Source organism: Salvia splendens, chromosome 6, assembly GCF_004379255.2.
Source record: "Salvia splendens isolate huo1 chromosome 6, SspV2, whole genome shotgun sequence".
In the NCBI taxonomy this organism is placed as follows: Eukaryota; Viridiplantae; Streptophyta; class Magnoliopsida; order Lamiales; family Lamiaceae; genus Salvia; species Salvia splendens.
The window spans coordinates 12,725,189-12,737,529 of NC_056037.1; the positions used below are offsets into that span (position 1 = coordinate 12,725,189).

General features: G+C 39.1%; 3 protein-coding genes and 2 non-coding genes across 5 annotated transcripts; 2 read left to right on the forward strand and 3 right to left on the reverse strand.

Annotated features, from left to right (window-relative positions):
• Positions 1-216: 216 nt before the first annotated feature.
• LOC121809782 (thioredoxin-like protein HCF164, chloroplastic) lies at positions 217-2,292 on the reverse strand. The gene is made up of 4 exons (XM_042210582.1): positions 2,070-2,292; positions 1,789-1,998; positions 1,061-1,164; positions 217-600 (listed from the first exon to the last, which is right to left on the reverse strand). Exons 1-4 carry the CDS (start codon positions 2,235-2,237, stop codon positions 318-320), a joined length of 765 nt encoding a protein of 254 aa, XP_042066516.1. The 5' UTR covers positions 2,238-2,292; the 3' UTR covers positions 217-317.
• A 1,688-nt stretch (positions 2,293-3,980) lies between these two features.
• TRNAR-ACG lies at positions 3,981-4,053 on the reverse strand. Its single transcript has one exon. It is a non-coding gene; the product is annotated as a tRNA-Arg (tRNA).
• Positions 4,054-4,471: 418 nt separating this feature from the next.
• Positions 4,472-7,342, reverse strand: LOC121809699 (NASP-related protein sim3-like). Its single transcript, XM_042210456.1, has 6 exons — positions 6,946-7,342; positions 6,424-6,641; positions 5,604-5,798; positions 5,395-5,485; positions 5,047-5,275; positions 4,472-4,973 (listed from the first exon to the last, which is right to left on the reverse strand). The coding sequence occupies exons 1-6, from the start codon at positions 7,245-7,247 to the stop codon at positions 4,629-4,631; spliced, it is 1,380 nt and encodes a 459-aa protein (XP_042066390.1). The 5' UTR covers positions 7,248-7,342; the 3' UTR covers positions 4,472-4,628.
• A 1,657-nt stretch (positions 7,343-8,999) lies between these two features.
• Positions 9,000-9,072, forward strand: TRNAR-ACG. The gene has a single exon. It is a non-coding gene; the product is annotated as a tRNA-Arg (tRNA).
• A 212-nt stretch (positions 9,073-9,284) lies between these two features.
• On the forward strand, positions 9,285-10,772 carry LOC121808563 (oxygen-evolving enhancer protein 1, chloroplastic-like). Its single transcript, XM_042209117.1, has 2 exons — positions 9,285-9,563; positions 9,923-10,772. The coding sequence occupies exons 1-2, from the start codon at positions 9,342-9,344 to the stop codon at positions 10,676-10,678; spliced, it is 978 nt and encodes a 325-aa protein (XP_042065051.1). The 5' UTR covers positions 9,285-9,341; the 3' UTR covers positions 10,679-10,772.
• The last annotated feature ends 1,569 nt before the right edge of the window (positions 10,773-12,341 follow it).

The window sequence follows — 12,341 nt, forward strand, 5'->3', positions numbered from 1 at the left end:
GCATCGGGCATGCTATAGTCCGCGTCGCCCTCAATGGGGCGAACGATAGCACGCCCGATGCGTGTTCCATGGCCTATCGTCCGCGGACGATCCATAGGGCGCGGACGATGCATCGGGCATCGTCCGCATAGCTACAGTGGCTGACGATAGCACGCCCGATGCATCGGGCGGACTATTGTCCACCCCACTGTGGATGCTCTAAGGAAATACTTTGCATTTTTAAGAGTGGCAGTTTGTCAAGGCCTTGTTCTGAAGGAGTGTAGTTTAGTAGTATTCCATTTTCATACAACGGTTTGGCCAAAACATGCCTAAATTGCCTATCCATGACTTCTAGGATCAACAACTTGATGAACTCTTCTTGCTTCAGTACTTGAATATTGTCCTACAACACGAGCATGAGGCACGTTTGCTTCCCCCCGAGCCAGGGCATCAACATTTTCAAGCAGGTACTGTCGTGGGAGGCGGCCGACCACATTCCCCTCCTCATTACCATCTTTGTCCAGAAATGCAAAATGGGGAATACCCTCAACACCAAATTCATCAAGCTCTTGTTCCCACTTTGTATTATCAACGTTCAACATAACAAAATTTACCTTGTCCCTGAAAGCATCAGCCACAAGTCAGAGTAGGAGAGTAACTTTTAAAGAAAAATTACCATGAGTTGCCATTCAACTCCATATATGAAATGACATGTTTGAACTATCATACTTGGATGCAAATCATTCACAGAAATTAAGTGGTCAGGTGTCAATGTAACCAAGGAACAAAAATTCAATAACCTGAGTGATTTCTTATCTCATGAAACCATAATAATCAGAGGCAGAAGGTAAAGGAACAACAAACAACACAGGCATTGAAGACGTTAAATTTAAACTCAAATACTAGTGCATCAAACAGCAAACATTTCAAATGGTGGCAGATACATATAATAAACAGTAGTTTAGAAAAACAATTGGATGTTTAGCATTAAAAAAGGTTAAGATACACGTACACCACACATGCATTCACAAACAATTGTGACGAGCCAATACATAACATGTAGGAGCCTTAAAATACTTACTTAAACTGTTGTTTGACTTTGTAAACATCCGGTGCTAACTCACGACATACTTCACACCAATCTGCATAGAACTCAACAACAGTGGGTTTGCCATTTGCAAGAGCCTGTGCAGAGAAAGGCAAAAGCAAAAGGTGATTGGTTACAAACTCATGAGTCGAATAAGCATTACATGATTCAGAGTTATAAATCACGCAAAAACAGCTTCAAGTGCAGCTCCTTAGTTAAAAGAGTGAATTAGTACTAATCTCTGAAGATATTTTGAATACATCTAATCCCATCAGTCATGAACCAAATAGTTAACAATGAAATCTCCCAATACTTCAACAGTCTCTCAGTTTAGGGTGCATTTACTTATCATGATTAACATAAGATACATGATTGAGTAATTGTATCATCAATACTAGGATTTCTCCAATCCCAACATTTCAATGGGATATGAACCAAACCAAATTAGCTGAAATGAGAGAGATCACCAAGGGCAATATCCCAAAGTTACAATCCATTTTAGTAACTTATGGATTAGCCTATTTATATCTTTCTAGGTTAATCCTCAAAAGCAAAGGCGCTCATAAAATTAAAAGAAGAAACGCAATACAGTCAATCTCAAGAAATCTATTTAAAGTAAAAACTGCGTGCAAAAAGTCATTCAATACATGGAGCTAAATGTTACTAAATCTAGGAAACAGCGATTAATTGTTGGAGAAGTAGTATAGCAAATAGGAGCAGACCTCTTCATAAGGCAATGCTATGGCGGAGAGATCCTTCAATGATGTGCCGCCAAAGTCCAATCGCGCAGAGGCGAACAGTCCAACAGCCCCAAGCACAGAAGCCACCGCAACTCGGCGGTTGAGATCCTTAGTTGGATAGGCCGGCAATCCAGCGCCAACCGACGAGGTCGTTTCTGTCGCGGCGGCAACAATTCCAGATTCAGGCTTCTCCTGCAAAAAATTGGTTATGTTAGCGAAATAATCGGTGTTGGTCAACTAGCGGGAGACAAAATCAGCCGTACCTCCGTTGGGGAGGGATCGGAATTGTTTACGCAGAAAATCCTGTGACGGCGGAGATCAGTGTTCTGAAAATGTGAGGAGAAATTCACGAAGAGCGGAGGGTGGGGATGAGAGTGGAAAGATGATGAGCGGAATTGGGGAATGGTAGTGGCGCTGGAGGTTGAAGCCATGGACGGTACGGTGGTGTTTGTGTCACAAAAATGGTCAAAGGTACTACACTTAGTTGCCTTCTAGAGTTGTACTACAATACTTGTACTTTGCGGTGGTGTGGAACAAGACACGTCACTTACACAATTTCAAACGCTACCAAAGTATTGAAGTTTTATACGGAAAGATTTAATAATACAACAGAAAACAATTGATAAAATTACAAACTTTGATCAAATTTTATAATTTTTAATAAATTTAAAAGTTAATTAAAATTAAAAAATATCATAAACTTTGATATCGTTAAGCCTTTCTCAAAAACATTTCTACATTTCTTATTAGATAATCTTGATGGCTTAAACAGAATTTAGTATTTCTCGTATGTCATGTTTCTTATATTACACTAATCTCTTTCCATATCAATATTATGCTCTTGTGCAAAATATGTTTTCTTATATAATTGTAACTCCGTTATTTGAAAGTTCATATTATACTCTGTTCTCTTGAGAATATCATGCATTCTTATATTTGGAGTTTCAAAGTCTATAAACACATACGATGCATTTCATTCATTTATTGTACTTTTATCTATCAAAAATTATATTTATAAATTTTTCTATCAAATATTGTATCGTTATTTTGGAAGTATGTTTTCAACTTCAAATTCACATAGATTATTTATTTGACTTTCTCCCGTGAACTTAACCAGTGTTAAAAAGATGGTAATAAATAAATTTCGAGTTGCATATTGATTTTTTCATTAGACTCACTTTCCCAATTACAAATTTCAACAAAATAACGGAGGGATTATTATGTACTATTACTACGGTTATGGCTATCACACAAAAGGCTTCTCATGTAACAATTATGGACTAATCACTTTTATTATAATAAATAGATATGGTAGTATCTCATGTAACAATTATGGACTAATCACTTTTATTATAATAAATAGATATGGTAGTATTTCAGAGCATCCACAATGGCGGCGAGCGGACCGGCTAGCCGATTCCTGACGCTGGCCGGTCCGCTCGCCGAACCATTGCAGCAGGCGAGCGCCAAATCGGCTAGAAAAACGGCGAGCGCACGCCGATTCCCGGGCGCTGGCCGATGCGCTCGCCGATCGGCTGGCTGCCATTGCAGGCTCCCGATCTGCGAGCGATCGGCCAGTCGATTTTTTATTTATTTTATTTAATTTTCGAAATACTATATATACGTAATTTGCACGTCATTTTCATTCGCACCACTTGTTTTAACGAGTTTTCTCTCTATCTTAACGGGTATTTTCTGTAAAGTAAATATGTAATCCAAATTCAATTACAATGCCAAAAAAATTACAATCTTTGAAATATCTGCTTTAAATAATCATATGAGCTACATTTTATAATATATTACTAATAAAAAATTACATTATGATTTTTAAAATATTAAAATCTTAAAAAAATTACATCATGAAGAGCAAGTATTAAAATAAAAAATAAAAAATTATAAAATATCAATATATATATCAGGTATTTTCGGGACTATCGGAATTACCCGGAGGCGGGGGGGCTCGTGTGTGGAGGAGGAGTTTTTTTTTAAAATTAATGTAATTTTTTTTAATTAATGTACTTTTTAAAATTTTAATATTATTATTGAATTTTCCTATATCTGTGTCGTAAATTTAATTCCATAGTTTGTGGCTAGGCTATGGCTGGGCTATCTCTATTGGAGAGAATAAGAAAACAAAAATAAGTAATCATTAAAAGTTAATAAGATTGATTCAGTGACTCTGCTGGGGATCGAACCCAGAATCTCTGGTTCCGTAGACCAGCGCCTTATCCATTGGGCCACAGAGCCATGTGTGATGCTTATGAAACGACTGAATTAACATACTGAAATATTTCTAACCATTTTGACTCACTTAATCAAAAGAAATTATATATGCAATATTTAATTTTTAATTTATTAATAGTACTATCTCATAAGAAAATTTTATATAAACTCCCCCTACACTTGGTACTTTTGACCTTGAATGCCAAGAAAAATAGTTTATTTTAAAAGATTAATGGAAAAAACGTTCTATGAAGGTGCTAAAATGTTATGCTTTCTAAATCGAAAAAACAAACAATAAATGGAAATTGGTGAAAATGGGTTGTGACGATTTTGATGGCATGTTTTCAAGGACACTACTGCTAATGCCCTTATCAGTTAGCAATGTGCTTAGGCTACCACTAGCCCACTAGGTCGTTAAAATAAAAAGTAACAAAAGGATAGATTTAAACCATAAGGTAGACTTTATTTTATAGCCGGACATTAAATCTGCAAACCTTAAACCAGAAGCTGAATTACATTATCTTAAGGGAGTCCAGTCCATAAAATGAAGCATAGATGCAGCAAAATAGTTGAAGACAACATATAAGCATAGGCTAAAACTATTCATTCTTCTCATTCGTTCCTGCATTGATGTTGGCATCACCATTGTTTGAGGTATCGATTGCAGGTTTCTTAGCAGGGCTTGATTCTGCAGTCGAACTCATCACAACTCGCTTGACTCCTCTTCCCACCACGCCTAGATGTGTCACTCCAGCATCGCCACTTGTGTGAGCTGTAGAAACAGCTGGAGAGTCTGCGCCAACAGTGGTGACAGTACCCATCTGTGATGAGCTCATTGCTGGCTCATTCTTCTCAAGAGCCCTAGCTTTTGCAGACATAATCCCGCCCAGGATATCTGAGAGGATAGATTTCGGGTTTGAGACAAGCTGTTGAAGGTCTTCAAGCTGCAACCAAATAAATAATAGTTAATACAATGTCAAAGAAACTCTTCGTGCGTGGTCCTTTCGGTCGTCTTACCTTCTTTTCTAGTTCCCCACAGAGACCAATCAGTGTTTCAATCTCTGACTTTTTATCAAGAACAGTTGGTCCTGTCTCAGAAGTGGTTGATGCTTCTGCTGGTAAGCTCTTTGCTTCATCTGAAAGTCGCTGAACTCTTGACTTGCAAACTGAAATAGCTTTTTGACAATATGGAATAGCTTCTTCTGGTTTCGAACCAATTTCAAGACACAAGCACATCCTAAAGTTCCTGAATTCCAGTTAAGGAAGATAAACTTTAATTTTCTGGAACATGCTTGGAACACAAAAAGTAATTCTATATTTACACCTACTAATCAACTTGTAAATATACAATTAAAACAAGGATACAGTTCAGCAATAAGCCGACTATCAGGTTCAACCAAGCGCTCCAACATAGAGAGTGCCTTCAAGTAGTCACTCTGTGAAGTCTCAACATCTTCTGTGGACAAAGAAAAAGGCTCTATAATGAGCAAAGAGAGACCAAATGACCACTCTCCATTGGATAAAATGCTATAGTAACGATTGTTGTGAAAAAAGGAGGGAAGAAAGAAAAGGACCTCTTTCTAGAGCCACTTCTGCCAAAGCTGACAATATGTCCACCTTTTCTATTGTGTCGCCTGAGACCTTCTCAACGATGGCACGAGCAACATCAAGCATTTTCCAAGCCAAATCAAGGTCAGACTCATCCTCATCACCATCAGGCTGGTCTTCAGCATCACTTTCACTGTCTCCTTCATCTTCCGCTTTCACATCTAATTCCCATCACAAGAAGTCATCAGCAAATGTACATACAAATAGTAATAACTCCTATTAGTAGCACATGATCAGATATACCCAGTAAACAAAATCATTATTTTGTCCACAGTAATTGAGGAACTAGGGCCCACAAGAACTATGTGAAGCCGCTATTGGTTAACACTTCTAACTAGGTTAATATTTTTTGGTTTTGTGATGTACATAACATATGTCACAAAAAAAATTGAGGTGATATAAATGTTACTCATGTATTCTAAGCATGAAATGGGATAAATATCAGCAAATCTAAGTACAAGAACCACATTTTTCTCCAAAGCAACATGTAAGTTGTAACCATGATATGAACGTGCTCTGAACATGTATCAAAGCCAAAAATACATGAACAAGCTACTACTTAAATGCCTAAAACTGTTACTCATGTTTAGAACGGCAAATGTAAATAAATCTTGATATATCGTTTACAAACAAAATCTACTACGCACATATTCAACAGCACAATTAGCTCACTTAAGTTAAACATGTCACATGATCCACAAAGATACTATTGAGAACATCACCACACATTGAAAAGGAGCACAAACTGTTATTGAAAATCCCTTTGTGATAAATTTGCATTTTCACCTTGCTCCACATTTTTTGCAGGTGAGGTATCTGAAGATTGGCCATTGACGTGAAGTTTTGATGAACTTTCTTTACTGGAATCTTCACGAGAGACACCCTCCTTTTTTGGCATAGAACCCAGGGGATCAGACTCCTCTTGCGCTTTGTACAGCAGAGCACATCCATATTTATAGTAAGCAGCAACACACTCTGGAGCAAGTTCACCAAATTTCGCAACCCTAAAACCAACCACATCCAAATTTCAGGCTAACGAAAAAAAACAAATCACGCGAAAATGTCTGAACACTGTGGAATACTTATTATACTCAGTAAGCTAGAAATAAATTAGAGAAGTAGCAGAAAAACAACCATAGAATACAAACATAAACTCTCCTCTAACTAACTAAGAAAATTGAATTCTCTAACATAGGAAAATGTGAGGTTCGGCATCCGAATTCCCTCCATGGCTCACCTAGAATACAAAAAAGCCAAGTTCCAGCTCTAGTGCAAATATACACACATATACATATATGATGAAATCACCTGATTTCTAGGGCACGGCTGTAGCAATCAGTGGCTTCGGCATAATCGCCATCCTTGGCGGCTTTAGAGCCACGAGCCATCAACTCGTCGGCGAATTCCAAGGTCTGTTCTCGTTCATCGTCGTTAGGGACGGCGGAGATTTTAGAAGCATTGTTGTTGTTGTTGTTGTTGTTGTTGTTGCAGGTGGATTCTGCGGGGCCACCACCATCGCTGGACTCAATCACCGCATTGACAGAGTTGGGGTTTTGATCGTCAGCGAGGCCTTGCACTATGGAATCCGCCGCAGCATCTGCCATTTTCATATTAACAAACAAGAAACTGGAAAAATCTCTGGTTCAATTTCAAACGGGAAATGTAAAGCAAAACCCTATGGCGCAAATCGATTGACACTTGAAAAATAAGTAATGAGTTTATATAAAAAGCTCGCTGGGTGAAACGACATCGTACCCTGTTTTTCAGGGTCTCTTACCGAAAAATAAGTTGGCTCCTAATATACAGAAAAATAATTAGCAAAATTGATTTGGAAAATTATACTTGTACTAGCTTTTTTGCTATTAAATCTTCATAGTTAGTAATTAGTATATGTCCCAATTCACCCTACTAGAGTAACTTTTATTTTTTTAAATCGTTGATGCTTTAAAAAGGATGCACAGATCCACCCCTCCTAATGAACTCAAAGTTATTAAAGAAACTTAATATTCACACTTTTTCAGTTTTATTGAAACCACTTATTTTAGCATTTTCATATATAGTTCTTTGAATGCTTTTCCATAAATCTTGAAATTAAACATTTCTTCTTGGCATTTTGGTTGTAGATATTGGTTCAGAACTATCAAGGACTCAATAAAGATGATCTTATGTTTATGCTTTACTTCGTTTTAACTGTACATTTAATAAAGATGATCTTTTGTTTATGTTTTGCCTTGTTTTAACTAATGGTGATAAAATGTCCACTAAAATGTTATATCAAAATTAATCACCAATTTTGAGTTTCATAGAACCGAAAATATATATACTAGTAATATTACATTAATCAAAAGAGACTAATCAAATTATTAGTATGCTTCCTCTTCGTTTTCCTTTATAAGAAGACGTGTTTGCTTTGTAAAAATTGATTTATTATATGGACTTCAAATCTTCAATAGACAAGCGTAACATGCGTTGGGAGTTGAGCCACAAAATGCTTTGGCATTCCCTCCTTAACCACAAAGCAAATGTTGAACTTCAAATCTCCAATAGTTCGAAGCCCTTCTCCCATTGGAGTTGGTTTCGCTAGAGGTAGCAAGCGTTAGTGATTTTAGATTGAAGGTGGTCGCAACATGTCACTCGATGATATTTATTTACTCGGTGATATTTATTTGTTTATCGATAGTTTAAATCTTTATATTAAATTTTCGTAAACTCTTCGAATGCTTCATTTTCGAGTCTAAATTAAATCAATCGCGGCAACCCTTAGTTTTGTCTCTATAACGTCTGATGTCAATGTCAGTTACGATGACCCTGATTTACGCTAAAAACAGTTTAGTGATTTCTTATTATGACATATGTTGACTTCAAGATATCTTGGAACCACTTTAAGCTACTCAATTTTGTAAATCAATGGGTAGTTCTCATCGTCATCATGGAATTTCTCGTAAGTCGTAATATGAATATTTTTGTGTGATAGCATGCTTGTAATAGAGGTTTACTATCTACTTTGTTCAATTTTTTTTTAAAAAAAACTAAGACATATCAATTCGAACAATCTAGTGCTATAGCTTAGAAATTTTGCACTCTTACTAGAATTATTTATTTGTTGATGGAAGACATAGTAGCTCTACTTCATATGCAACCATTACCATATTGTCTATTTTCTTAAGAAGACATATTTGCTAGAAAGAATACCAAGTCAAGAGTTACTACTGACTTGCAACATATTTATGCTTAACAGTTAACACATGTTATTGAATAGAATTACAAAGGATAAAGAAAAGTATCGATGAAGATACGAAAAAATATCAATGCATTAAACACCATGATGACAAAATTACATAGCGGTACAAGTTCACATGTAGGACTCTGTGGCCCAATGGATAAGGCGCTGGTCTACGGAACCAGAGATTCTGGGTTCGATCCCCAGCAGAGTCGATACCATTTTTCCATTTTTCCATGTAACCGAATCTTAATTAATGTGCATGGGCCATTTTGTAATTTTTATTTTTCTATGTATATACTAGGAGTACTTGAAAATTTAATTTTCTATATGTCCACGTCAGGGAGAGGTTGAGTTGGACCAATGACAGAAGCTGTTATCCTATCTCTTTATCTTTGAAAAACTTTAGAACCATACAAAATCAAATTTATTTCAGGGATTCGCAGTGGCATCTCCTCTCCTCTGTAATCACCACAAAAAAATCATGGCAACGTCATCGTTACAGGCGGCCGCCACCTTGATGCAACCCGGCAAGGTTGGCCGTAGCAGCCTCCAGCTCCGCCCCGCCCAAGGCGTCAGCAAGGCCTTCGGCATCGAACCCTCTGCCGCCAGATTGACTTGCTCTCTTCAAGACTTTGCTCACAAATGCACCGACGCTGCAAAGATCGCTGGTTTTGCCCTCGCTTCTTCTGCCCTCCTCGTCTCGGTATTCATTTACCTCCATCTTAATTATCCTTAAATTCAAGGTTTTATGATCTGTTTTATGTTGTGTATTCTCACACTCTTTGGCTCTTACTAAAAATATTTTGAACTATTGAAAATATCAATTGAAATCACTAACTATCATGTACTCCTATTTATTAAATAGATCCAGGATATGAAATCTATGAAAATGACTAGGCCAGAATATGAATATTGCCGTCAGTTCATAGTTCATAACATAACTATAATTGTAGTTGCACTTAATTAGGTAGTAGGTATTTATATGGTGATGGCATTTTTGATAAAATGAAAATGATTAGAGATATAATCTGCCGTTGGTTGCAACACCAATGTTGTTGGTAGGGAGCAAGCGCGGAAGGCGTGCCGAAGAGGCTAACCTTCGATGAGATCCAAAGCAAGACCTACCTGGAAGTGAAAGGCACCGGCACGGCCAACCAGTGCCCCACCATCGACGGCGGCGTCGACGCCTTCGCCTTCAAGCCGGGCAAGTACAACGCCAAGAAGTTCTGCCTGGAGCCCACCTCCTTCACCGTAAAGGCGGAGGGCGTGAGCAAGAACTCCCCCGCAGAGTTCCAGAAGACCAAGCTGATGACCCGCCTGACCTACACACTGGACGAGATCGAGGGCCCCTTGGAGGTCTCCCAAGACGGCACCCTCAAGTTCGAGGAGAAGGACGGCATCGACTACGCCGCAGTCACCGTCCAGCTCCCCGGGGGCGAGCGTGTCCCCTTCCTCTTCACCATCAAGAACCTGGTAGCTTCTGGGAAGCCCGAGAGCTTCGGCGGGGAGTTCCTGGTGCCCTCGTACCGGGGCTCCTCTTTCCTCGACCCGAAGGGCCGCGGTGGATCCACTGGGTACGACAACGCGGTGGCGCTGCCGGCTGGAGGGCGCGGGGACGAGGAGGAGCTGGAGAAGGAGAACAACAAGAATGTGGCGTCGCTGACGGGGAATATTACGCTGAGCGTGACCAAGAGCAAGCCGGAGACTGGGGAGGTGATCGGAGTGTTTGAGAGCATTCAGCCCTCGGATACGGATTTGGGATCAAAAGCGCCCAAAGATGTGAAGATCCAGGGCGTGTGGTATGCGCAGCTTGAGTAATGTTTGTAATTGAAAAGGGATAACTCAACTCCTTGGTGTATATTAACTTTATGATTTTCAATTATACGTATTTCCCACATACAAGTTTTTGATATTTTGAGGCCCTATGTATTTTGCAAACTCATGCATAGAGCCTTTTTTACTCCATATATTGTACTATGCTTATGATCGTAAGGATAGAAAATTAGCTCATAACACAAACAAATAAAATAGGTGTATCTAGCAAACTGTAATTAAACATCTTCATTTGGTGAGAGTAGTTACAGAGATTTCAATCAGCTTCCAAACAGTCCAAAATCAAATACCAATTGTTGTACAGCAAAACTCGGCAATAAACCTTTTATAATAAAATATTTGAATCCTAGATTTCACTTGTGGAATGAATGAATTGATGAATATTTGATTTAATTGAGATCGATTTTTATACATAATTTTTTCATTTCCATTAGTATAAAACAGAGGGTCTAACATCATTTCAATATCCGGAAGGAACCGCATTAAAAAATAAATAGGTAGATGCTAAAATATTAGAGCATCTCGTGCTCTTGCCAACGAGAACGGATGTGGGCCCGGACCCACTTTTATTACTTTTTTACTCCCTGCTCTTAGGCAAGAGTACAACACCCATATCCGTGCCCTTCCGCAAAGACAAGCTCAAGGGTCCCACCATTCTATTATTCAATTTAAATAAAAACATTTTCACAAAATTAAAATGCATTAAAAATTTCCGGAATAATATTACAAATTACAAAAAAATTTAAAATTACATAATTAAAATCCTAAAAATTTAAAATTACATAATTAAACACCTAAAAATAAAAATTACATAATTAAACTCTTAAAAATAAAAATTACATAATTAAAGGCTAAACCCGTGGAAGACTATTCATCCGGTTCTACCCCCAATGTTCTTTGGAGACCCCGTATCATTGCCACATGCGATCGAAGTTGCTCGGGGGTCATATTTGACCTATCGGCCAAATTGAGTTGGGCCAAAAACCCCCACAACGAGTTGGTGAGGGGTTGGGGACGCACAAAGGGAGCGGGATCGGGAGCGGGGGCGGATGGAGTCGCGGCGCGACGGCGGTTGGCCGCCGACTTCTTCCTTCCTTGCGGCAGGCGTTGTGAACTACTCGGGCCGGCGTCCGAGCTACCCAAGTTAGCTCCGGCGAACTTGGTGGACACCTCATCGGAGCCGACATCGGATAGGGATACCGACCTCGACTGGTTGTCGGAGGAGCTAGAGGAGGATGCTACACCTCCCATATACTTCGGATGCCCACGCACCTCCTGCCAAACATTGAGGTACTTGAACCGTTTGTAGTGTTGGGATTGGTAGGTCGCCAATGCGGTACTGATGATGTCGACCTCGCTTCGGCCGTTCCCCGCCGACCGCTCTTCTTGGAGGTAATACCCCTAGAACTTTTGGATTTCTTCGTTTGCTCTGTATATGGCATTGCGCACCATACTCTCGTTGCGATCGATTGTTCTACCCGGCCGGTTTTCATTGTACCGGCGACAGATGCACCACAAAAAATAGTCCCGGATTGGTTCGTGCCAATCTCCGGATCTTCGGAGATAGACACGAACGCTTTGAATAATTGCTCCATCTCCCCCGGAGTGTACGAGGTGCGGACACCACGAGTAGGAGTTTGAGAGCTGC